Below are 24,555 nucleotides of genomic sequence, written 5' to 3' on the forward strand. Positions count from 1 at the left end.
ACATACCACCGAAGAAGAGCGCTTTGTTGGAGAGGAAGGCTAGGGTCGCAGCTTACAACTTTTAGCTCATTACGTTTGGATTGTTGTTACATCCACTCCGAAGGATTCCAGTCGAAGCGTTGACTACAATTTAAACGAGTAATTCGCAGGCGGTATTTTATATTCAGTGAACTACCTGGTTTTCAATTAATCGTTCCTTCTGCCTGAGAAGATCTGTTTAGCCACCTTGCTAACTTCCTTAGCTAACCGCTATTGTTAGCTAGTTTCGTGCTAGCATGTCTGGCGGAGGCGTCGTTCGAGGTCCGGCAGGGAGTAACGACTGTCGGATATACGTTGGGAATCTCCCCCCAGATATCCGCTCAAAGGACGTCGAAGACTTGTTTTATAAATATGGAGCCATTCGCGATATTGATCTGAAAAACCGAAGAGGAGGACCACCGTTTGCCTTCGTGCAGTTCGAGGACCCAAGGTAGGCTCCGTTCTCCCGCCACGTCTCAAAGCTATATCCTTATAGTTAGCATACACGTGTTTTCAAAAGATTCAGCTGCTACACACTCATCAATAGGCACACACACAAAGTTGGCCATGCATTGGATGTACGCTGCAACAAAAATATCTTCGTAACGGTTCAAATTAAAAAACTGATTCAACGAGGTAGCGATATTGATTAATTTGCATGGCCATTTTGGAGGGAATATTTTGTGCTGCTATTGTTTTCTACTAGGATGTGTTTTATATATTAAATGCACCCTCGTCAATAACGGTTTGTTTTAACTAATTATGGTGCGTCCAATACAAATCTAATAAGCATTGCTAAGCGTCGGTTGACGAGCTTGCACCCAAACCGGTTCTCACCAGACGTTTGTTTTGTTACGTGTGCAGCGTGGCCAACCAGTGTGTGCTAAAACCAAAACCACACGCGCACACATAGTTGAAATTTTAGCATTTAAAGCCCCTGTGATTAATCGTTTAGTCGACAGAAACGCATTCTCCTTCCAGCTCCTCAAATGTGACCATTGCTGACCTTTTTCTCATCATTTTTACTTGAATATCTTTGTGGTCAGACAAACTAAGACACACAATGGCATTAAAGTACCGTAGGGTCTAGGGGAATCTGAAAGGTATTTGTCACTATTAATGTGATGTTTTATAGAAATAAATAACCGATTAAATCCGTTGATTAACAGTTTAATCAAACTATAATTCATCACATTAACGTTCATGTAAAACATTTTTATTCCGATGCTAATGATGGATGGCTATAAACTCTTTGTTCATGCAGCCTATTAGAACAACTGATTTACTATTACAAAACACGTTAAAGATATTTAACTTAATCAATTAATAGCGTATTACAAGTACATAATGGGTGTGCATTCGCAGAAATAATGAGGGAGCCATTGACTGCAAGAAAGTGAACATTTAATCTGCTAAACATTTGCAATAATACACATTTCAGTCGAGAGTAGCTGGTGGGTTTTTTTAGCCCTTAATGTGCCTGTTTGAGCACATTCAATTATGTTTGTACTGCAATCAATGGCTCTCATTCTTCCTCATGCAAGGATAGACATAGAAAGTTAATTCCGCTGTGATTCTGATTACTGAGACACATTTCATGCCAATTAATTCCCAACGTAGTAGCTCCCACCCCAGTTTGTAAAGGAACATGTTGCAGCCAAAAAAACAAACAAAACAATTGACTTAACCGATATCTGTGGTCCTTCACTAGTAAATCTGTGTGTTTGACGATTTTTAACTGCTTGATATCACAGGGATTCTGAGGATGCGGTCTACGGGCGTGATGGTTACGACTACGATGGCTACCGCCTGCGTGTTGAGTTTCCGAGAAGTGGACGGGGAGGAGGAGGAGGAGGCGGCGGTGGTGGAGGAGGTGGTGGCGGCGGCGGCGGAGGTGGAGGACCAATGGGACCCCAGAGGGGAAGACATGGCCCCCCCTCCCGACGCTCAGAGTACAGGGTTCTTGTGTCAGGTGAGTGATGTGCTGCTCCCTCTGCAGTCTGCTCGTCTCTTTGCATAAGTGTGTAGATGAATGTATGAGTCTTACACCACCTTGTCCTCTTAGGTCTTCCTTCCAGTGGAAGCTGGCAGGACCTGAAGGACCACATGCGAGAGGCAGGTGATGTATGTTATGCTGATGTGTACCGTGATGGCACCGGGGTAGTTGAGTTTGTACGCAAAGAAGACATGTCCTACGCTGTCCGTCAATTGGATAACACCAAGTTTCGCTCTCATGAGGTACGTAAAAGGTTACAGCTTAAAGCAAACTTAGTAAGGAATGGCTGTGGGACTCCGGTTTGGAATTGTAAGGTTTTCTCAAATGAAGACAGGGGTAAAGGGGAAAATAACAAGGCAGTAAGTAAAGGTCAATGTTTGAATGGTCTTGCCATGTTGCTGTGCATCATAATTCAATGCTTGCATTTGTGCCGTGATGTTAACAATAATGGTAGCTTGTTAAGAATAAGCTTCAATGCTCTGTGTATTTATTAGAATATTTTTGTTCCAAGTTATTGCTTTACAAATGATCTCGTGTAGAGGTTTTCAACATTTTGTAACTTAAGGCACACTTAAGAATGCTAAGAACAATTGTGAACCCCAAAAAATGGAATACATATAAGTATGTAATAAGTATGTGTTATGCCTCTGTTAATGGGTGCTTACTTTTGTGTGTGCGTGTCTGTTTTAGGGAGAAACTGCCTACATTTATGTGAAGGTGGACGGTCCTCGCAGCCCCAGCTATGGTCGCTCTCGCTCTCGTAGCCGTAGCCAAAGCAAGAGTGGGTCACGTCGCAGCAGAGGGTCTCCACGTTACTCTCCTCGCCGTTCCCGCTCCCGTTCCCGCTCCCGCACCTAGATCCACCGTAACTAAAGCAATGGTGTGCCTCTGAGCCGGAGAGGAAATCGTCACATCACTCAACAAATCCTATATACTCACCACGGATTATCTCATGTTACCTGTTAACACTGTCTTATTGTGTGTTCCCTATTCCCCCAGTTTTGTTGCAATTTTTAAATTTTTTTGTCCATGGCCCCGTTGCTTCCTTTTTTCGCTTCTCATCATCACTTTGCTGCTGACCATCTCTCACCCTACCTATGCTTTTCTTCTACATGTCCTTGTTGTATGGCTTATTTTCTTTTTGTTTTTGAAAGATTTACCTTTCTTTAAAGTATATACTACTGTCCTTTTGACCCTCTTGTGTGTCTCTCTGTAGAGTTCAGAGGAACAGGATAGGATGGGAACAGAGGAAACAGTTCATATTAAGATAAACAGGAGGAGGAGTCAAATATGCCACCAATGGTATGATGGCTGTGCCTTGTCAACTGTGAAATCTGCATTTATAAGGCTATTCAGTTTTTGCCACTTGCCAATAGAATGCCGTTGTTGAATGTTTTCAGTTGTAATACGTTCTGTATACCACTTTGTATCTGGAGACCCAAAGCTTGTGTTTTTGTTTTGCTTTTGCTCATCTTTTAGTCTCCTAAGTAATTCTTAGCTATTGGGGACTGATTATAGGGGTTGTTCCCTGTTTTTCTCAAAGTAAACTCCCTCATAGATGCATATATTGACATTTTATTTTAGTTTTTCTGAAGGTGTGATTCTAACTTGCCTCCTTCTCTTTGGTTCTGCTGGTATTCTGAAGGTTTGGACTGGGCTCAGTGCCCCCCCATTCCGGAGCTGGATCAGGATTCAGGATCAGAGCAGGATTAGGATTAGGCTTCAGGATGGATACATGGATAAGGAGCATGGGAGCATTTTACCGGGAGATGATCCTGACCCCCGGCCCTGTCCACATAACCCCATCAAACCGGAAATGGGGAAATATTCAAACTAAATTGGCTTTTAAATAATCAGATTTTTTTTTTTTTTCCATTTTGTGTGGGACCCCAGAGACACAATTGCAGACGGCACTGTGACAAGCGGTTATTCTTCAGATTTTTTTTTCTCAAAATTATAAAAAAAGGAGAGCAAAGCTCAGCTCAAAACCAGGAGGAGGGCTGGGAGGTGCAGGATGGATCAACACGCTTAAGGAGAGTGGTAAATAGTGGGTGACCATTAACAGCGGAGGAGGGAGGGAAGGGAGGACTGGGACGCAACAAGGGGATGTGACCTTAATGTGGTTTGTATCTTTTTCATAGGTCAGTCTTTTGCTGCAGAGGATGATTTGATTGATTTTTCTTAAGTATAATCTCCAAAATCCTAAAGCTTTATTCTCTTTTAATAAAACTTTCAATAACATAAGTTAAGTGTTTGGTGTTTTTCTTTCCTAGTATGTCTCACACAAAAAAGGGCATAAAAACACCTGAACATATACAAATGTGTTTGGGGTAGTTGTACATGGAATTTACATAATACTAGTTGTTTTTGGACTTCATGCCTGATGGTAGTCTCATTTTTTTTTATGAGTATAAAGGTGTACAAATGGAATCCCTCAAGTAAAGTACAATTGCCTCTAAATTAAGACGTTAATAAAAGTGTTTTGATAGCAGCACAGTTTTCTTAAACCAAACCAGTAAGAACGAACTGAATATTTTTTTCTACAATGCAAATAGTAAATTATTAAACCAGAAATTACCCCATTTACTTGATGTTACCAGCATAAGTGTGATAGTGCTTCTTCTGCAATAAGGCATGTCACACACAGTAGAAATTAATTTGGATATCTTGAGTTAAGTTAGAGTAATACAGTTTGTTTGAGGCTTAAAATGTCATTAATCTTGATAGACTGGGTCTGTGTAATGTGTCTGAGCCCCCAATACTTTGGCCCAGGTCTTCCTGAGACGGCTGGTACCATAAAAGCAGCGACGAAGCAATGAAGTCAAAGCAAATTCCAGTTCCTGGTGTCGTTTGTCTGCCATGTGCAATAATTTCAATAAAGGTTTCGATTGTCAGGGAATTTTAAGTCGAATGTTGAATTGTGTATTCTGGCAGTCTACTGAATGAATCAATGTAGTTCAGGAAGTTGGGGGTTGCAACTACTGCATCAGATAAACTGATACCCGCTTGACTGCGTGTGTCATTGTATTTTTTTCTATTTATTATTTTGTAATGGTCTGATTTTTTTATTTGCGCATTGCATCATGGGACAACAATGGCCTTTCTACGCACGTTCAGTCCGTGGCTGTTTGGCTCTAATTTAGCACCTAATACATTGCACGATCTCCAAGATATGCAGCACAAAACCATCGATCAACCCTCGATCACCTGGATCAATCACTTCCGCTGAGGGCATGGGAGGGAGGGGAGGGAGGAAGAAGGGCAAAACAGTGCATTCTGGGTGGATATAAGATGCAGTCAGTGTCCGCGAGTGAAAAACGCCGTCACCAGGGTGGAGGCCTCCCCGCAGCCAATCAGACGTCGGAGGCGATGTGAAGGGCGGAGCGGGGATGCACGCTTTCTTTGCTTAAATCAACGAGGAGCCGTGCAGCTGCCCGTAACGTTCACAACTCTAAACTAAACAATTTAACTTCGCCGAGTGACGGTAAGTGTTGACTGCGCGTGTGTGTGTGTGTGAGTGTGACAACCTGTGTCGACGTGTGTGTGTTGCCCACAACATCGTGTCGGCAACGGGTGATGGGCAACAACCGAGGCTCTCTGTTGCTCGCATGCTAGTCTTGACCGTACCCCCCCCCTCCCGAGCTGTACGAATGCGCCTTCCACGTACTTTGCCTGGCTGTTTGTGAACTCGAACACAATGAATTAATTATTGTGGATGAATATGCGCAGAAATCATTTTTAAGCTTTGCACGCAGAGGTAAGTCAGCGTTGTAGTGCTGTCAGCTGTAGTACAGTGTAGGTGCAGATGTGTGGGCTGCATCATGTCATCTACCTTAAGGTTAACGTGGAGAAATGACCCATTATTTGCTTCTGAAAACCCATTACCAAGGTGTCTGCATAATTGCACTAAGCATAATCCATAATGGGAGGGGGACCTCCAAGTTATTCAGGTGACATGGTAACCCTGCCTCATCAGGCCTTCCATACAGGTAATAGGGTTGGACTGATGGGTGCCTGTCTATTTGAAGTCATACGTTCAAAATCCCCCCCACCCCAAACTAAAGCTAGTCACCGGTGGCAGGGTTGTAGTGATATAAATGTTCTGATGAGGCTAACTGATGTCTTACCTTTTCTTTCTCCCTTTGCAGACAAAAAAGGCCAAAATGTCTGACAAAAAGGCAGTGATAAAGAATGCAGACATGTCTGATGAAATGCAGCAGGATGCAGTGGACTGTGCCATGCAGGCAATGGAAAAGTACAACATTGAGAAGGACATAGCTGCATATGTCAAAAAGGTACATTAGATCAACCTTCCAAAGGAGGATTTATTTAAATGTGTTGAGAAAGGCCGCGTGTGTTAATTATTTTCTCCCACCCTCCAGGAGTTTGACAAGAAGTATAACCCCACTTGGCATTGCATCGTTGGGAGGAACTTTGGCAGCTACGTGACACACGAGACGAAGCATTTCATCTACTTCTACCTGGGCCAAGTGGCCATTCTACTGTTCAAGTCAGGCTGAAATCCAAACATGCCCTCGGAAAACTACTTTTAATTCAGCCCTTCATACTTCTGTGCCACGCTGTACATTTGCTACCACCTTTCTGCCGACTTGCCTACCTCCTGGTTTCCTGCTTGCTTCAGTCTGTTATTGTTTCCCACCTGCAACACTACCACCATCGCTGGATGGCGCTTTAGTCATGCCTGGACTGGTGATGTACCGTTCATAGAAAATGCCATTTAGAACTACTGCTCAATCAGCATTTTCACATCTGACAGACTACTGACTCATGATTTCTGATTATGTTTTGCTTTGCATTGATGCACGGGCTTTGTACATTGTTTCATATGGATATGTTGTATAATAACTTATTTTTCATTGAATTAAAACAAGCAACAGAGTTTTTGTTGAAATGCCTTTAATTTTCAGTGTTGACTGAGATTTGAAATATAAATTCCAAGACTGTTGCTTACAATTAATAAAAGACTACATGCCAAGAGATTTAACGTTTTCTACATGCTTGAACATTCCTGTTTTCCACTTCAGTTGTGAAGTTTACAATGTTTGTGCTGTATATCTCTGGAATGTGATTTTTTCGTGTGCAGTTTGGTATTGTAATATTTTCAAATTGTGGAGCACAACAACTTTGACACAGTAAAAGTGGTTCAAAATGTATATGTGCCTTGAATTTGCTTTAATTGCATCTACTAAGATCAAATGTCTGGACATTTTGATTACAATATCATCAACCATGATGCACCCTTTGTTTTTTGAGGCTACAAATTTTCCTCAGAATGCGTTCGTGTTCTCCAGAGAAAGTTTTCAGCTGCAGGGGACAGCTCGATTGAAACGGTCAGATGTGAATTCTTGGAAAGACCGTCCACAAAAAAATAAATATAAAAATTGAGACTTAAGCATTGAACACTGCTGGTGGTGATTAAAATAAGTATAGTTTCTAAAATTGTATTTACCGGCATTCAGGGTGTTGAAGTGTTATGCAAATGTTCTGGGAACATACAGTATAGGGAATTATAATAACAGGATCATTTCAAGATACTTTACGCTACATTTGAACTCCTATGATAACCTGACAGGCGCTGTTAAAAAGTAATGTATCTGATTAAAAGTATCCAAAATCTGATGCACTATTCTAGGTTAAACTACAAATGATAAAGGAACCTGAATTAGTGCTACCTCAATCAACCAAAATGCCACGTGCACATGAATGTATAAATAACTCTTGCTATTCATCCTTATTTTTATACAAAGATATATACAGTGTGGACCAATGCCACAGAACTAGCTACAACCATTTATATATGCCCTTTATACAAATGCAACAAGAACACGTGCAAAATAATCTAAAATTACATACATATGTTAAAAGGGGCATTTGTATTTCTTTATTTTAATTTTCTTGTGATGTATTTCTAAATATCGTAATTTACGGTAGACTCTTTATCTGTCTCTGCGGGAGACGATGTTCTTGGTTTACGCTGCAGGGGGCAGTAATGAGTCCGACATTTGGATGTCAAGCTTCAAAGGAGGAGCGGGAACCACCAAACAAGAGATACACTTCCGCGTTCAGAACTATGGCTGCTCACACCGGGTTGTTAGCGTCGGACCCTATGAGCCGTAGTGCTGTCCCCGTGTTCCCCGCGGTGGCCCTGTCCGCGGAGGCCGCCCCGTTCACCCCGCTCGGGGGGGAGGCCGCCCCGTTCACCCCGCTCGGGGCGGACGGTTGGCGGTTCGACTCGTCGTCAGACGCAGATAAACAGTTTTGTCGCTGCGCCGCAAAGCTGCGAGCCCTGCGAGCGGACTCGAGCCAGCTGAGAGAGGAGCTCAACCTGTTGTTCGACCAGCTCCTGTCCGAAAACTACAACAAAACCTTCGACCCCAATATCAACATCCGACCAGAGGTAACTCATTCAACGTAACTTAACGAGAGCTACTAATACAGTTGTGTCATCAACACGTGGGTAACGTCAGTCAATTTCTCTCCTTACTGAAAGTATCCTGCCAACTATGCAGTACACCCTAGCAACCCCCTAACGGCCTAGCAACCACCCATAACAGCATAGCAACCAGCAGGTCACACATTAGCAACACATCCAGCACTCTAGCAATGTCCCACAACCATCTGACAACACTCCAGCTAAAACAAATGTCAGTTAAATATTATTTTTCTATTTGTATCAAGCTCCTACCTCGTCTTCTAAATGAATAGATGTGATGTCTTGTTGCTTTTTCTTCCATCCCAGGACGTGTGCAGTCTGCTGAAACATGTCAGCTCTCTTGTGCCACTGGCTCAGGAACATTTAGTCATCAAGCTGTGCCAGCTAGTACATAATCTACTCAATCAGCTGAAGGTAACACCTATCCTGTAACCGTGGACCTTACTACTGTGACTGGGCACAGATACACTGACAATGTATGAAATCACCTTACGTTTCTTACATTGTCTTCTCACTGTTTCTAAAGGTAATAATGGATGAGCGGACATTGGATGTTCTGTTAAATTATGTGACCAGTGCGCTGAAAGTGTGCAGTACGTGGACACACCCGGATGTCCTCCTGGCTCTCTCCACCATAGTGTATGGGAATGGACCACAGTGCCACCAGGTACATATTTCATGTTTTCTGAAAGTGTACTGCCGTGTATATTAACTGCTGAATACGTGCACTGAGTTTTTTCTCTCTCATTCTTAGCACCTCAGTGATTTGCTGAGTGAAGATGGAGTCCTCCTACTGTATAGTTCTCCTTCTCAGCCAAACATGGAGTTACGTCGCGTTTCTCTTACCTGCATGGCCAACATCTGTCTCAGGTAGGTTTGAGCGTGCACATACATTTAGCCAGCAGAGGTATTTTTAATTTTTGCATGCGAGTATGTGTACCCAGTGTGCCGGAAACTCAACTTCAAATGAATGATAATGTCCCTTCATACTGTTTTAAATAAACATCTGTCTAACAAGATCGCCCTATCAACTTAATAGATAATGATATGTCAATGTTGGGTTTACAGCTCATTTCCGCTGTAAGTGTCCGGGAAAAAAAATGTGTTGTTGCAGGTTTCAATTCTTGACTGTAATGTTATGGATGTTTTCACTCCAGGATCCCTGGTCAGCCACTATTGGATGATCAATACAGAAGTGTGTCTTTTAAAGTCTTCCTGAAAACTCTACATTCACCCAAACCTCCCAACACTGATGAGCTCTTTTATTGCGTGGTATGGATCTTTTTGTTTGTAATGAAAATTTCAATGTAGGAAAAAAAAATACAATTAATCATAGTTGACCAACGCCTCCCCTTGTGTCCTCGGTGCAGGTGATCCAGGCAGCACTGAAGGGACTCCAGTGTTGTCTCTCAGGTGGGAAGTGGAAATTTGTTGGAGAGGAGCTCGGGTCTGTACTGGCTGCACTTAAGGTGAAAATTGAACCTTTGTCTATTGCCTTATTATTTATAATGTGTGTTATATTGCAATAATGTGATGACCTTTTACATGTTTTTACAGAGGCTCATGTTCCAGGGAACTCCAGGTGTGAATGTCGAGTGGCCAACTGTGCTTTACCCAACACCTCTTCCTCAGTATGAGGGTCTCTCACAAAAACCAGCTGAACCAGCAAAAACCTCTGAACCGCCAAAGGATGCTGCTGTGCCAGGCAAAGCCTCAGGGGTAAGAGAAGTCTTCATTTTTGTTGGTGTAACTTTCACTAAGTTTCAAAGTCAGCGATGAAACACACATTTTTGTTGAAATGTTATTAATGTCTCTCTTCAGAACAAAAAGAAGAAAGCCAGAGGAAAGGGGAAGAAGTCTGAGGAGAGCAGAGGGGATGAAAGAGAGGAAAATAATCAGGAGGCGGCGCCTGCACTTCACAAAGGAGGAGGAGGGGGGAGGGCGGGAGGCAGAGGTGAGCCTGAGACCTTGCCTAAAACCCCTGGTCTGTCTCTCTACCCATCCTGGAAAAGAACCAGTTCCGACTCAGAGTTTTCTGACCCAGAAGGCAGCGCTCAGGGCAAATTAAGGTATCGAAAAACACTGCCTATGTCTATCCACCCAGTCACAAGTTATATTTGAGTAACACAATAAAATGCATGCTTTTTTAATGTCATTTTTTGACCCTCTTAATCCTGCGCCAACATATGAGAAATGATCTCTTTCAGGCTTAACCACGGGCGTGTTCGTCAGGGAGCGCTGCACTGCCTGCTGGCAGTGATGAAAGGTGTAGAGAAGAGGACACTGTATGGGTACTGGTCCTCCTTTATGCCTGACTCTCCGATTGGGGGGCCGCCACCTCTCACCCTCATCACAATTATACTGAAGGACCCCTCGCCAAAGGTACACACCGTCACCCGTGTTACAATTCTCCTCGCCTGTCCTGCCGACTCTTCCTCAACATTTCTGCCCGAAAAACAGCGTCTGTCACCGGCAAAAAACTTTAACTCACCGAGTGTTTGCATCCTATGCATCCGTGTCTTTCCTCTCTCCTTCCAGGTGCGTGCGTGTGCGCTTCAGGTGCTGTCGGCCATGCTGGATGGCTCCCATCAGTTCTTGGCTGTGGCTGAAGATACAGCGTCTCCTCGTACATCTTTCACCCCTTTCTCCTTCTTGCTGGCTACTGCCATCAGAGAACTGCACCGTGCTCTCAGTCTGGCTCTGCTGGCCGAGACCTCCCCTCAGACGCTCACACAGGTTGTAAAGGTACGGTGGCATGCACACCTGTCCTCTGTTATGTAGCGTGTTTGTAGAAGCTTTATTGTACAGTTTGTTTCCTAATATGCCGGCTTATCCCCACCTTTCCTCAAAGTGTCTTGCTAACCTGGTGGCGAACGCTCCCTACCACCGTCTCAGACCAGGTCTGCTCAGCCCACTCTGGAAGCAGATGCGTCCTTATGTGCGCCACAGAGGTCTGTAATCTGTCAATGCACTCGGTTGACTCCACACAAGGATTAAAGCGAACAGGTCAGTAAGTCTGTCTTCTTTTGATACAACTTCTCTCTTTCTTTAGATGTGAATGTTCGTGTGTCAGTCCTGACACTTTATGGGGCTTTGGTGACAACTCAGGCTCCTCTCCCCGAGGTCCAGCTCCTCCTCAGACAGCCGGAAGGCAGCGGCAGCAGCACTGGCTCGCTCACGCCGCAGGACTCGGCTCTCAGCTGGAGACGAAGAGACGGGGTGTCCTCTCCGTCACGCACGCCAGTCAAACCCTCCCCGCGGAGCTCTCAACCCAACTCTCCCCACGTTCCACTCACACCGGAGGACAGCTCCCCACCATGGCTGCTTCAGCTGTGTGTGTCGCTGGTGACTCAAGCCAGAGAGGACCAATCGGACAGCGAGGGGGCGGGAGGTGGTGCTGTGCTAGAGCCCTCCCCTGTCCGACTAGAAGCCCTACAGGTGAAACATAATGAATGATATCGACCGACAACACAAAGCCCCAAACAGGCATTTATAAAATCGAATGGGGTTTGTTTTTTTTAAAAGTGTGTCCTGTTTGTTTCAGGTCATGTGCCACCTGGTGCGTGGCTACTTCTCTCTAGCCCAAACGTGTCTGTGTGAGATTGGGCAGTTGAGCGCTGTCTGCCTTGGGGAGACAGACCCCTCCATACAACTGCATGGAGCAAAGGTAAGCCTTCTAGTTTATCTTCTCCATCTGTAAATGACTTTCACACGTCTGTGTCTCTGACTTTTGCCTCCTATCTACCCTTATGTGTCAGCAATGCACATTGTGAATTTCATATATGAACATGTGAAAAGAGGCATCTAGACAGAATGAGATCTGTGCACTGATATCTGTTTTTTATTTAGTTGCTAGAGGAATTGGGGACGGGAATAATCCAGCAGTACAGAGCAGAGAACAATGTGCCTGAGAGATTGCGGGTCCCTGTGAGCCAAGTGAGTAAAAGTCTTTATACTCTACAAACTTTATCAGGGTACGCCTGTTTTGAGAGATTGCGTGTCCTAGTGCCATTTGTTTCTGTTTGTTTCCCAAAAAAAAAAACTCAAGAAAGGAGAAGAATGTAGTTTTAATGTCCCTTTGGAAACGGCCAAATCCCCCAAGTTTGACATCAGTATTTCAACCGTGTGATTTGAAAGCTTCCATGCATATGTGCGCATGATATAGGTGGTGCTGTTTTGGTCGGATGTCTTGAGGGGTCCGCTCAACAGTGCGCTGCAGAGCGAACAACATCCAACGCTACAGACGAGTGCCTGCGACACGCTGTCCTCCATCCTGCCGCAGGCCTTCGCACAGCTGCCTGTGAGTTCCCCCTTTGATGTTTCTTCACATTCCACATTAACATTGAGCTACATCAAGTTGTAGGTGTTCTCTGTGATGTTGTTTTTAAGGACAAAACCCAGCTGATGTGCATCACTGTGCTACTGGGGCTGACCTACAGCGAAAACTATCTGGTGAAGATTGCGGCCGTCAGGGCCTTAGGAGTCTACATCCTGTTCCCGTGTCTGAGAGAGGTAGCGACACCGAGCAGCGGTCTAACATTCTGCCCCTCAGGCATCTGTTACACAAGTATACAAGTTGTTATTTCTCTTTTCAGGATGTGATGTTTGTGGCAGATACGGCAAACACTATCCTGGATTCCCTCGATGATCGAACTGCAAATGTCCGCGCCAAGGCTGCCTGGTCCCTAGGCAACCTCACAGACACACTTATCGTTAACATGTAAGAAATCATGGATGCAAAGTGTGTAGAAGTAGAAAACAATCCAAATCAATCTTTGTGACAGTAACATCAAGAAATCTTCATCATCACTTACTTAGCATACTCAATACAAGAATAGCTTTCATTATGTTATTAACAAAGAAATGTTTTGTAGCAGACTGATTTTGATGAATCCAGTATAATACAGAATAGTATAAAGTCTGTTATTAAACTATTTGTATTTCTGCAATGTGTTTATCTCCAATCTATGTTTCAGGGAGAGTGTAGGTGTGGATTTCCAAGAGGAGTTATCAGACATGCTACTTCTCAAGATGTTGCAGGCAGCCACCCGAGCAGCAGTCGACAAAGACAGGGTGACAGCACTCACCCTATTCACATCTGATTAGTCTCGCCACATGTTGTTGTTCTTTTGAAGGAGATAGTTATGAGGAAGTGGTTTCAAAATGGATCAGTTTGGGACACAAAAAAATGCTGTTGAGCTGCAAAGAGGAGACAACTGAATATTCACGTAACATTATGTTTTTTTTAAATCTAATGTACTCCTCATGATCTGCCCTGTGAAGACAGCACTTTCTAGGCTGATTTTTGCTTTGACCTCTCCAGGTGAAATCTAATGCCGTGCGTGCACTCGGGAATCTGCTTCATTTCCTGCGTCAGAGTCAGCTGACCCGGTCTGTGTTCCAGCGCCCGCTGGAAGAAGCAGTCCGAGCCCTGGTTAAAACGGTCCAATCAGAGGCTACTATGAAGGTCCGATGGAATGCCTGCTACGCCTTGGGAAATGCTTTCAAAAACCCAGCCCTGCCGCTGGGTAAGTGTTAATTAATTTGCTTGTTCCCAGGGCATTCACTTCTGGCATTCTGCTTTTGCCCTCCCTATGAATGGGTCCCCAACCCCGCCCTGTAGCCATGTTTAAAACCATCTTATTTGTTATACATTTGTCATATATTTTTGCTAAGTTTACAGTCAGGAGACGACAAGCTTAGGATAAACAGGAAGGCTATGGAGTGAGGATTGAGGATTGAGGAAGGATATCTGAGGAGCTACAAGCGAGGGCACACAAGAGCAGCCTTCACAGAAGTCTTAACAGCTCACAGGCCTCAATGGATGTCAGTTGTTCGCTGAATGCAATCAGCAATGATGAATGCAGACTCAAACGCCATCAGTCGAGTCTTTACATCTGATATGGATTTTTGTTTTAATGGTACTCACATTTCAAACTTAACAATTGATTCCTGTTGCTTTCTTCCTCTCAGACTCAGCCGCGTGGTCCTGTGAGGCATTCTCCGCCCTCTGCCATGTTGTTACTTCTTGTAAGAACTTCAAGGTGCGGATCAAGTCTGCTGCTGCCCTGGCAGTTCCTGCCAACCGCGGCTGCTACGGGGACTCGAAGCGGTTCAGCAGTGTGTGGAGCTCTCTGGCCAAAGCGCTGGAGAACAGCGAAGACACAAACGACTTCTTAGAGTACCGCTACAGTGCCAGCTTACGACACACGCTCTCGCAAGCACTTCTCCACTTGCTCAGCGTCAGCCTGTCACAGGACATGCCTGCACTTGGGGCATCGTTGTCCGGGGAAGAGGGGAGTGGCATCAAACAGCATTTGATCAAATATCTCAGAGCAGAGGAAGGAGGAGAGGGAGCAGAGGCAGAGAAAGAGGCGCGGGGGGACAGTTTTACCCCACAACAGAGAATTGGAGGTTTGCAGCAGACGCTGAGCCGACTGAAGGAGTTGGAGGCTGAAGGGGAGGGACGGGGAGAGGAGGAGAGAGGGAAAGAGATGGTGGTTCATTTCCTGGAGGATTTGTTCAAGACCTGTGAAGAGCCCTAAAGAGTCTCTTGGATCATAAGACTGCTCTATCAGGTTGGACAGGCAGACGGTTAAAGGAGAAACATCCAACCACAAAATAACTGGTGACTGATGGCGGAGGTTATATAACAAGCTTTGTCATAATGAGATTTTAGGACACCAAACTAAACCACAAAATCCTGAGGACATATAGGAATGTTTACTTTCTTATTTTGTACATTTCAAGGTATTTTGCTTTTATTTCGTTTTTTTTATCTGTATTATTGCACTTTTACTCAATGGATGAACACTAGTGACGAATACATATTTTGGGATTAAGATAGAGTGATAATATATTGTTTATCGACTTTCAATGGAATCACATTCTGATGAACATTAAACCAACAAGTATTGGTTCACAAAGTTTTGTTCAAGTAAATTAAGATGATCCAAATCATAATTTTTCAATTTCTCACGCTGTCTGAACGGACAAATAAATGATGTGCAAGTCACTTATGGTGACGATGAAATGAAAGAGACGGAGGTGATGTCTAGCTGTCTTCAGGCACACGCCTTAAATCTTAAACAGATGTCCTTTGTAATAATCTATAATAATAAATATTTCAGTTGTATTTACACTTTAATCGTTTTTCTGGTGGTCTGTTTATTTTTGTTGTAAAATACAATACATTACTGGTATGTCAATTTGTCACTTTCACACGCGGGGTGTTAAACGCAGACAGCAGGGGGCGCCAGTGTTCAGCGCAGATGGGAGGAGCTTCTGATGGGTGACCCGGATGTTGACTAGTGACGCCTGGATGCAGACCGACCACGCTGCAGCAATGGACGCGTTCGAGTTGTTTCGAAAACTCGGAGCCGGAGCTAAATTTGACCTGAAGAGGTTTAGTCAAGACGCCACTCGGTTTAAGGTAAACTTTGCGGGTGGTAGCTGATGATACACTGGACTAAAAATAATGACTGATAACACCACGAAACTCGGTTTAATATATATTTAACGGTCCCCGATTCGTCCTGTAGAAGTGCGCTTTTTTATGTTTTAGGCACATTAAAGATTTTAAGTCACAGTTATTTAGACGAGTGGTGGGACAATATGTCATACACGTGTTTTATACACTGTTGGTGATTGTACACGTCTTGTTTTACAGGTTGCCAGATCTCACGGAGGGGAAGCGTCCTCAAACGATATCTCTGCGATCGATTACTTTGGCACAGGAACAACCAATGGATCCCAGAGCAGTTCTAAGGGACAGGATGATGATGTTGGTGGCGATGGGGAGGAATATGAGGTGGGCAGTGACAGTGGAGGCAAAAGGAAGAAAAGGAATGAAAAGAAAGACGTGAGAAAAAAGACGAAAATCAACCAGCTGGAGGCTGAAGGTAAAAGATGTTTGCTGCTGACCAGAATATTAACAAATTATGAATCATGAAGTGAAAGAAAAAAAGTTGAAACGGAAAAAGAGCAGCTGCTTTTTACACTCTTCTGTCTGTCTGAAGCTTGTGGTGGATCACTGAATAACACGGAGGGAAACGGCATCGCCTGGACCTCCGCATTGGACAGGAAGATCCCAAACCTGCCGGGTGACGGGAAGGAGAAATCGTCCCTGAAGAGGCTGAAGCATCTCCATCAGGAAAAGGTCCTCATACAGACGCGATGTGATTCTGACAAATATAACTGTGTGCGACTTTATCCTCTATCCTGTGCTAAATCCTTTCCCATATCATTTTAGATCAATCGCATTCGCTCTCAACACCGCATAAATGTGCATGGCTGCGACGTGCCCGACCCCGTGTGCACGTTTGAGGAGCTCCAGTCCGAGTATCGTCTCGACCCGCGGGTGCTCCAGAACCTCAAAGATGCCGGGCTGAACTCCCCGACGCCAGTACAGATGCAGGCCATACCGCTCATGATGCATGTGAGAGCAGACGCACACATTCAGTGGTTGCTAGGACACGTACAGACGGTGGTTATGTGAGAGTGTCTGGTGTCTCCCTCAGGGTCGTGAACTCCTGGCCTGCGCTCCCACGGGATCAGGAAAGACTTTGGCTTTCTGTCTGCCACTGCTCGCCCACCTGCAGCAGCCTGCCAACCTGGGCTTCAGAGCTGTGGTCATCTCCCCGACCAGAGAACTGGCGAACCAGGTACACAACACGCGCACATTATTATCAAGCTGTCCAGTTTTTTTCATATTTATTGATACCAAGGAAAGGAGAAGTGAAAACGTTCCAGGTTTTAATCCCCATTGAATTCAGTGGGAGTGTCCTTTTTTTTACACGTTTGCAGGCATTTTCAGTAAGTTTCGTTGCGTTGTGTTCAGACCTACAGAGAGCTGCTCCGCGTGTCAGAGGGAGTCGGATTCAGAGTTCACATCCTAGACAAAGCCTCTCTGGCAGCCAAGAAATATGGACCACAGTCAAACAAAAAATATGGTACGTTTTGGAAAATGTTTTCACAGAAGAATGAAATCGGACACATCCATTGCCTTTGCCTCAGTCTTTACCTCCCTTATTTCTATGCAGATATACTCGTCAGTACTCCAAACAGACTCGTCTTCCTTCTTAAGCAGGATCCTCCGGCTCTCAATCTCAGCAGGTAACACTAAATTTGCTGCTCTTTTGAAAAAAAAAATGTTTTTCTTGAACTGCCTTTTGGATAGATATACAGCAACGCCATTACCTGTCTATCAGAGGAATTATATACAGTTGTTGGCAGGAATGTGTATCATAAAATAATGTTTTTCAGTCCAGTGTGGGGATCTTTTGTCGTGTCATACTCTTCTCTGTCCTCATGTCTGTCAATTAAAATCAAACACAATGAAATCTGGGGTGAAATGTGAGATTGATTGTCTTTTGCCGGTGTTCAGTGTGGAGTGGCTGATTGTCGATGAGTCCGATAAGCTGTTCGAGGGCGGTAAGACGGGCTTCAGGGAGCAGCTTGCCGCAGTTTTTCTGGCCTGTTCCGGTTCAAAGGTGCGCAGGGCTTTCTTCAGCGCCACCTGCACGCCTGACGTAGAGCAGTGGTGCCGTCTGAACCTCGACAACCTGGTGTCTGTCAACATTGGACATAGGTGACAATTTACTTGTAGAACTCCTTACTTTGATAGATTTATATGACCTCTTTCTCACACTAGAATGAATAATCTTTCATCCTCTCAGAAATGCAGCAGTTGAGACGGTGGAGCAGGAGCTGCTGTTTGTTGGGACGGAGAACGGCAAACTGGTGGCCATGAGGGACATCATCAAAAAAGTAAGCACACTCCAGAGAGGCTGTTTTTCAAGCTTTTAAATAATTGAGGTTATTACAATTTAATTTATACAAGCTCAATTTCTTAAAGGATGTCCTCCATGCCATTTTCAGGGTTTCCTGCCTCCCATGCTGGTGTTTGTGCAGTCTATAGACCGAGCACGGGAGCTTTTCCATGAGTTGGTGTACGAAGGCATCAATGTAGACGTGATCCACGCAGACCGAACGCAGCAGCAGGTCTGCACACGTTACTAATGGTCCTCTCTGTCACTGGAGAGCTGCTGTATTTACGTTCCTCCTCTGTTGCTTTTCTGTTTCAGAGGGACAACGTAGTGAACAGCTTCCGGTCCGGGAAAATTTGGGTGTTGATCTGCACAGCTCTGCTCGCCAGAGGAATCGACTTCAAAGGGGTCAACCTCGTGCTGAACTACGACTTCCCCACCAGCTCTGTGGAGTACATCCACCGAATTGGTACGCTTTGATGTTTAGTAAACCATTTCACAATTAAGATCATCATGTATTAGTTTGAAACAATTAACTAGTGGGCAAAAATGTGTAGTAGTCAATAAAGTTGTTATTATTTTGATTGAAAAACGACTAAATCTTTGCTGATCACAGCTTCACAAACTTGAAAATGTGGTTGTTTTATTAATTTTATATATTTGTGAATTAAATACCTTTTGAGGTTTTGACTTATTTTGGCGTACTGTGGCAATTTGTATTAGGCACATGTCATTATGTTTGACATTTTACAAGCTAAATAATGAATAAAACAATAACAAAAAGTCAGTTAATAATGTACATATATCGTGAGTTGCAGCCCGTTTTTTCCTTTCACATATAACTCTCTTTGCTGTTCCTCAGGTCGGACTGGTAGAGCCGGACATCAAGGGAAGGCCGTCACCTTCTTCACAGAAAATGACAAGCCACTGCTGCGCAGGTACGTGCACATGAAAAGTGCAAACTGACATTCTTTGCAGATAAAAATGTGCATGTTGTTTTTGTGTGTCCAGACCCTGGAAACCCAGTTTATATCAAAGTCAGACTATGGTCATAAGACGGCAAATTTACCTACCTTGAAAGAAGCATCCAAAATGTTCTAGAATTTACACATTTCTCTAAATATATTTGTCTTCATATCTCTTTCTAAAAGCATTGCCAATGTCATAAAACAAGCTGGCTGTCCTGTACCTGACTACATGATTGGCTTCAAGAAAATCCACAGGTAAAGGAGACCATTATATATTTCCACAATAATTAATACATTTAAAGGCATTTTCACTCTTTCATTTCTTACAAAATGTATAATTTTTGGTAAAAACGGTTGTAACAGTCCACCTGACTTTGTCTGTTCAGTAAAGTGAAGCGGAGGCTTGAGAAGAAACCCCCCACAAGAAGCACCATTTGCACAACTCCCATCTTCTTGAAGAAGAAAAAAGGCAACACACCAAATAGAGGCCTGAAAGGAGAGAAGCAGGCAGCGGAAGGCCAGCAGAAAGGGGAAAATGGATCTCAAACAGCAGCGCAGCAGCAAAAAGGGGAAAAGAAGACAAACGGACAGGCGCTGACGAGAAGAAATAAAACGCTGAAACAAGGGGGAAGAGGGAAGCCGAAGAAGGCGTCTCACATGACAGGATCAAAGACCTCTGGAGCAAAGCTAAAAAAGTAATAAAGATATATGCATGTGTGTTTTCCTATATGGATATGCTCTACAAACAAATGTTGCTAATATAGATAGTCTCATTGTCTTAACGAGATCGTTTTTTTCTGTGTTCACCAGGAGAAACGGGAAGAAAAATAAGTCACCAAAGGAATAAGTGTACCAGACTGATACGAAGAAGGACGTGGATTTTTTGTACATCTTGCCGTCTGGTTCACTGCTAATTTGTGCTTTGAGTATGACACAAACTATATACTATATACATATATATCTGTGTATATACATATTTATAGCTTCTTTATCAGTTACATTTGCTCACCTGCAATTTGTGATATTGACATTTTAACAAATACTTAGTCAAGTGAAATGAAGGCTTTAAAGAATGATTAATTACACTCGACTAACTAGCTAGACTCATGCACATTGAACATGAAATATTTCAAGGTCCTTGTAATATAAATAAAACTTTTCAACTCTTGGATGCAGCTGTGAGAGATAAAACTCATTCATGTACATCACAATTTTGGATTATTTTGAATCCCTCCATTATATTTTTGAGAACATTCCTGCATATTATACCTCGAATGAAAGTTACTTGGCTTACTGATATTTTGTTTAATGTTTCCTGTGCTAAAGGACATATGAGAGGAAGCATTGAAGCACCTTTGCTAAGCATTTCAGGGAATTTGACCAGCCCCTTATGGCTGCCATTCAGATACTTCAGGGTCATTTGTGAGGTCAGGAACCTTCTTAAGAAAAATCATTTTTTCAACCGCAGCCCTATATTATGACTTTTTTTTTTTTTGCTATACATTGACTTTTTTTTATGACTTTGATGTTATACCATAACCTTTCTGACTTTTTTAAGATGCTATACTACTTTTCATAAAAAAGTCTAAAATAGTAAAAATAGTATAATAGTAAAATAGTATAGCATGTCAAGAACGTCATAAAAAGTAAAAAAACGCATAGTATAGCATGTTGAAAAGTCAGTGTAGTCATAAAAAAGGCATAAAAAGTATAGTTTGTTGAAAAAAGTCCAAATATATCACTTTATATAAGAAAAGATATAAAAAGTAATATTGTAGTTTGTTGAAAAAAGTAATAAAAAGTCAAAATATATGTTAAAAAAAGTCATTAAAATTGTATTATGTTGAAAAAAATAAAAAAAATCAGTGTAGTTTATCAAAAAGAGTCATAAAAAAAGTCAGTATAATTTATCGGAAAGAGTCGTAAAAAAGTATTACGTCGAAAAAAGTCATAAAAAGGTAATTTTACAGTTTGTCGAAAAAATTCAAAATATATCATGTTGAAAAAAGTAATAAAAAATTAATATAGCATGTAGAAAAAGTCATTGTATAGCATATCGAAGAAAGTTATATTTCATTATTTCAATTATGGTACAAATATTTTTTGAAAACGAAACTGAAATAACAAAAACGAATTATTTTAAATAACATTAATAATCAACATTATTACGTCTTCAAAAAGGAGTGAAAATCCCTGACATCGTGTCGTTTTAATTCGAGGTCAAAGAAAAGTGGTTTAGGTAAAAACGTTATGACATCATTTTTTGCCTTTCTGTCCGCAGCCAATGGGTGTTTCAAGAGGAAGTGCCTTTCTCTAACTCTCGCGATACATCCGATGCGAGATCTCGCCCATGCATTATACTGCAGAAACCCCGTTCAGCCTTCCTTTCTCAACATGGCACCGAAGGTGAAGAAGGAAGGTTTGTCAATCTAATGATTTTGCATGAATAATTCGTACAATTTACACTAGTATGACACCTAAGTTTAATCAGATGTACCCGAAATAAAACTATAAACAATCAGTGGTTTAAATGATATCAGGATATTGCTTCCAACTGTCTAAATACGTAGACAACGCGGACCGTCTTCCCGGCGTGTATACTAGAACGTGATGCTAAGCTAGTGTTAGCCTTGACGCTGCTCACAAACGCTATCTATTTTACAGCCACAACTCAGTTCTGACATTGTCCTACAGTTTATCACGTAGATTCCTAGCTGATCGAAGTTAATATGTCAAGGTATCTCTAGTTATTATGTAATAGGTGTGTCTTAAAGCTGTTTTTGTGACGTTAGCACTCGATGCACCTCTGGCGTTTGAAACGTTTCTTTAGCTACACGTGATCACGTAGCGATGTATGTTAAACTACAGGAGGACTGGATACAATGTACTAAACTTTGGCAATTTCGATTATTGTAGATAATCGTCTTACTCTTATGTTTATGGGGCGACGTTAGTTATGTGTTAGTGGAGTAAACTGATGTAATGTAGTGGATAATAATATTGTGACGGTTCATCTTTTTTTTGGCTAACGTCATTCGTCCTGTAACGTGAGCTTCAGTGGTTTAATTACACTATAAATCCAATTTAAGGCACATATGCCATCTGGAGCTCCATACAGACGTGAAGGTTTTAATTTTGTAGCTTTACCTGATGACTTCTTCAATCGAATACTCTGCTCAGCTCTAAACATAATGTAATCCTGTTTTAATGGAATAAACTATTAAGTACATGTCAAATGGAAAGGGACTGGAATTTCTAATGTCTTGTTGTTAATAACCAAATTACAAACTGGAGGAGCATTAACAGCTGACCATAGTCTAACAATGATGTCTCTATTTAAGCTGTCCCAGCCAAGACTGAGGCCAAGTCGAAGGCTCTGAAGGCCAAGAAGGCTGTGCTCAAGGGCGTACACAGCCAGAGGAAGAAGAAGATCAGGACTTCTCCCACCTTCCGTCGCCCTAAAACCCTGCGTCTGCGCAGGCAGCCCAAGTATCCCCGCAAGAGTGCTCCTCGCAGGAACAAGTGAGTTACAGTAACTGCATGCCGCTGGAAAATTGAAGGAATTAAACCTGGTGCATATGATGGTAAATGCGATCAAAGTATGAAAAGCATGATTCCAACTCTATAAACTACTGATGCACCGAATTCATTTTTTTGTACATTAGATTAAACAAAAGCAAGTTTGTATATTACATTAGTAGACTTTGTTGACCATAAGAGTGTGATGCTTTGGGACTTATCGGCCTAATCTTTTTCCTGCAGGCTGGATCATTATGCCATCATTAAGTTCCCCTTGACAACAGAGTCTGCGATGAAGAAGATCGAGGACAACAACACACTTGTGTTCATTGTGGATGTCAAGGCAAACAAGCATCAGATTAAACACGCCGTCAAGAAGCTGTACGACATCGACGTCGCCAAAGTCAACACACTTATCAGGTAGAAAGGCTTTCCCCGAACGCCACTTTCATGTTGTCGTCCTGATAATCAAGATATACATAAAACTGTATGGAAAAGGGCTATCAAATGTTATTAAATCATTTAATTTTTGTTATATTTTAATTGCATCTCAAATAGAACATCTTTTCTTTAGTGAAAAACATGATCAGTGTTAAATACGGTCTTTTATACCTTCCTTTCGTTGTTCAGGCCTGACGGTGAGAAGAAGGCGTACGTTCGTCTCGCCCCAGATTATGATGCGTTGGATGTTGCAAACAAGGTGAGCCTTCAATCATTCCACAGGGTAGAATGGATCTTGTGAAAGCTAGTTAAGCAACGTAATTGTTGTATTTGCTTTCAGAAGTCATTAATCTGTGCAAGTGATGTAAACTTTTATGTCTGAATGTTCATGATGCATTCAAAGGAACCACTGATGCCAGAGTGCAGGTTACTGATGGATTCATTTTTGTTGACGGTCGAGTAATGAACGTCCTTTCTTCTCCACAGATTGGCATCATCTAAACTGACAGAAGAGTCTTGTGGAAGAATAAATATTTGTATAAACTACAACCGATTCTGTGTGTTTTTGAGTTGTCATACATGGATACGTACTGTAAACGCTTACATGCTTTTACCACCACTGACAGAGTTCACAATATGCATTTTTCAGATTTGATTCAGACTAACGGGTACATTACAATTGCTTAAAGCATGTGTACAGTGATGGATATGAAGCACATGTACGCCCCAAGTGAAATTACTCCTACATTCACAAACAATAACGGTAAGAATAGAACATTTAAGTGAATGTTGCCATAGCTTGGGAGAGATGCAGTACTAGCAACAACAGAAGTAACTGAATATGACTAGTACATATTTACTAAACTGAGCACATCCATATTCCATCCATTGTCTACCGCTTATCCTGTATTCAGGGTCACGGGGGGGGGGGGGGGGCTGGAGCCAATCCCAGCTGTCATTGGGCGAAGGCAGGGTACACCCTGGACAGGACACCAGTCTATGGGGCTCCAGGGCTGACATGTAGAGACAAACAACCATTCACGCTCACATTCACACCTACGGGCAATTCAGAGTCATCAATTAACCTATCCCCATCCTGCATGTCTTTGGACTGTGGGAGGAAGCCGGAGAACCCGGAGAGAACCCACGCTTACACGGGGAGAACATGCAAACTCCACACAGAAGGAAACCGGGCCGACCCGGGAATCGAACCCAGGACCCTCTTGCTGTGAGGCGAGAGTACTACCCACTACACCACCGTGCAGCCCGCACATCCATATTGTATTTGAAATAAATACCACATTAACTCATAAATCTTACTTAGCATTTCAGAGGTAATCAAGACAGATTCACTCAGTTAACCTACACTGGATTTTCCCATACCATGTTGAT

The 24,555-nt window shown here is 42.8% G+C and overlaps 5 protein-coding genes across 10 annotated transcripts; all 5 read left to right on the forward strand.

Moving 5' to 3' along the window:
- The first annotated feature begins 13 nt into the window (after window positions 1–13).
- On the forward strand, window positions 14–4,258 carry srsf1b (serine and arginine rich splicing factor 1b). 5 transcript variants are annotated; one of them, XR_014598392.1, is made up of 5 exons: window positions 14–469; window positions 1,773–1,990; window positions 2,084–2,256; window positions 2,705–3,316; window positions 3,660–4,258. XR_014598392.1 is itself a non-coding variant. In XM_084028451.1 (5 exons), exons 1-5 carry the CDS (start codon window positions 276–278, stop codon window positions 2,870–2,872), a joined length of 723 nt encoding a protein of 240 aa, XP_083884577.1. In that variant the 5' UTR covers window positions 14–275; the 3' UTR covers window positions 2,873–4,258. The 5 variants fall into 5 exon arrangements, 4 of the variants coding, with proteins under 4 accessions (XP_083884577.1, XP_083884578.1, XP_083884576.1 ...); XM_084028451.1 differs by having other exon boundaries at window positions 1,773–1,882; window positions 1,913–1,990; window positions 2,705–4,258; XM_084028452.1 differs by having other exon boundaries at window positions 1,773–1,879; window positions 1,913–1,990; window positions 2,705–4,258.
- A 1,107-nt stretch (window positions 4,259–5,365) lies between these two features.
- On the forward strand, window positions 5,366–7,014 carry dynll2b (dynein, light chain, LC8-type 2b). Its single transcript, XM_084028463.1, has 3 exons — window positions 5,366–5,498; window positions 6,163–6,309; window positions 6,397–7,014. Exons 2-3 carry the CDS (start codon window positions 6,178–6,180, stop codon window positions 6,532–6,534), a joined length of 270 nt encoding a protein of 89 aa, XP_083884589.1. The 5' UTR covers window positions 5,366–5,498; window positions 6,163–6,177; the 3' UTR covers window positions 6,535–7,014.
- A 1,076-nt stretch (window positions 7,015–8,090) lies between these two features.
- On the forward strand, window positions 8,091–15,615 carry heatr6 (HEAT repeat containing 6). Of its 2 annotated transcripts, XM_084028429.1 has the most exons (21): window positions 8,091–8,192; window positions 8,223–8,432; window positions 8,775–8,882; window positions 8,995–9,135; window positions 9,223–9,338; window positions 9,626–9,740; window positions 9,839–9,937; window positions 10,026–10,187; window positions 10,290–10,537; window positions 10,676–10,850; window positions 11,007–11,213; window positions 11,320–11,419; window positions 11,521–11,906; window positions 12,013–12,135; window positions 12,318–12,404; window positions 12,634–12,768; window positions 12,858–12,980; window positions 13,064–13,188; window positions 13,445–13,541; window positions 13,792–13,996; window positions 14,442–15,615. In XM_084028429.1, the coding sequence occupies exons 1-21, from the start codon at window positions 8,106–8,108 to the stop codon at window positions 15,011–15,013; spliced, it is 3,621 nt and encodes a 1,206-aa protein (XP_083884555.1). In that variant the 5' UTR covers window positions 8,091–8,105; the 3' UTR covers window positions 15,014–15,615. The 2 variants fall into 2 exon arrangements, with proteins under 2 accessions (XP_083884555.1, XP_083884554.1); XM_084028428.1 differs by having other exon boundaries at window positions 8,102–8,432.
- A 143-nt stretch (window positions 15,616–15,758) lies between these two features.
- ddx52 (DEAD (Asp-Glu-Ala-Asp) box polypeptide 52) lies at window positions 15,759–20,367 on the forward strand. Its single transcript, XM_084028432.1, has 15 exons — window positions 15,759–15,900; window positions 16,138–16,369; window positions 16,487–16,626; window positions 16,720–16,905; window positions 16,988–17,131; window positions 17,308–17,419; window positions 17,510–17,582; window positions 17,854–18,057; window positions 18,146–18,236; window positions 18,348–18,470; window positions 18,554–18,704; window positions 19,098–19,173; window positions 19,387–19,458; window positions 19,590–19,898; window positions 20,014–20,367. Exons 1-15 carry the CDS (start codon window positions 15,769–15,771, stop codon window positions 20,048–20,050), a joined length of 2,082 nt encoding a protein of 693 aa, XP_083884558.1. The 5' UTR covers window positions 15,759–15,768; the 3' UTR covers window positions 20,051–20,367.
- Window positions 20,368–21,553: 1,186 nt separating this feature from the next.
- On the forward strand, window positions 21,554–23,712 carry rpl23a (ribosomal protein L23a; the record flags this gene model as incomplete). The annotated part of the gene is given in 6 exon segments (XM_084028462.1): window positions 21,554–21,566; window positions 21,569–21,622; window positions 22,545–22,725; window positions 22,966–23,142; window positions 23,353–23,422; window positions 23,650–23,712. Coding segments are annotated over 6 exon segments (510 nt in total). The 3' UTR covers window positions 23,665–23,712.
- Window positions 23,713–24,555: the final 843 nt, after the last annotated feature.

This window comes from Eutrigla gurnardus (assembly GCF_963514095.1).
Source record: "Eutrigla gurnardus genome assembly, chromosome: 15".
Classification (NCBI taxonomy): Eukaryota; Metazoa; Chordata; class Actinopteri; order Perciformes; family Triglidae; genus Eutrigla; species Eutrigla gurnardus.

Coding starts and splice junctions, on each gene's coding strand:
- srsf1b (XM_084028450.1), top strand. CDS start 276: ATGTCTGGCGGAGGCGTCGTTCGAGGTCCGGCAGGGAGTAACGACTGT. Junction 470..1,772: donor GTGCAGTTCGAGGACCCAAG/GTAGGCTCCGTT, acceptor TTGATATCACAG/GGATTCTGAGGATGCGGTCT. Junction 2,257..2,704: donor CCAAGTTTCGCTCTCATGAG/GTACGTAAAAGG, acceptor TGTCTGTTTTAG/GGAGAAACTGCCTACATTTA.
- dynll2b (XM_084028463.1), top strand. CDS start 6,178: ATGTCTGACAAAAAGGCAGTGATAAAGAATGCAGACATGTCTGATGAA. Junction 6,310..6,396: donor TAGCTGCATATGTCAAAAAG/GTACATTAGATC, acceptor CCCACCCTCCAG/GAGTTTGACAAGAAGTATAA.
- ddx52 (XM_084028432.1), top strand. CDS start 15,769: ATGTTGACTAGTGACGCCTGGATGCAGACCGACCACGCTGCAGCAATG. Junction 18,237..18,347: donor TGAGGGACATCATCAAAAAA/GTAAGCACACTC, acceptor TGCCATTTTCAG/GGTTTCCTGCCTCCCATGCT. Junction 19,174..19,386: donor GACAAGCCACTGCTGCGCAG/GTACGTGCACAT, acceptor TCTTTCTAAAAG/CATTGCCAATGTCATAAAAC.
- heatr6 (XM_084028428.1), top strand. CDS start 8,106: ATGGCTGCTCACACCGGGTTGTTAGCGTCGGACCCTATGAGCCGTAGT. Junction 9,938..10,025: donor CTGTACTGGCTGCACTTAAG/GTGAAAATTGAA, acceptor ATGTTTTTACAG/AGGCTCATGTTCCAGGGAAC. Junction 10,188..10,289: donor TGCCAGGCAAAGCCTCAGGG/GTAAGAGAAGTC, acceptor GTCTCTCTTCAG/AACAAAAAGAAGAAAGCCAG.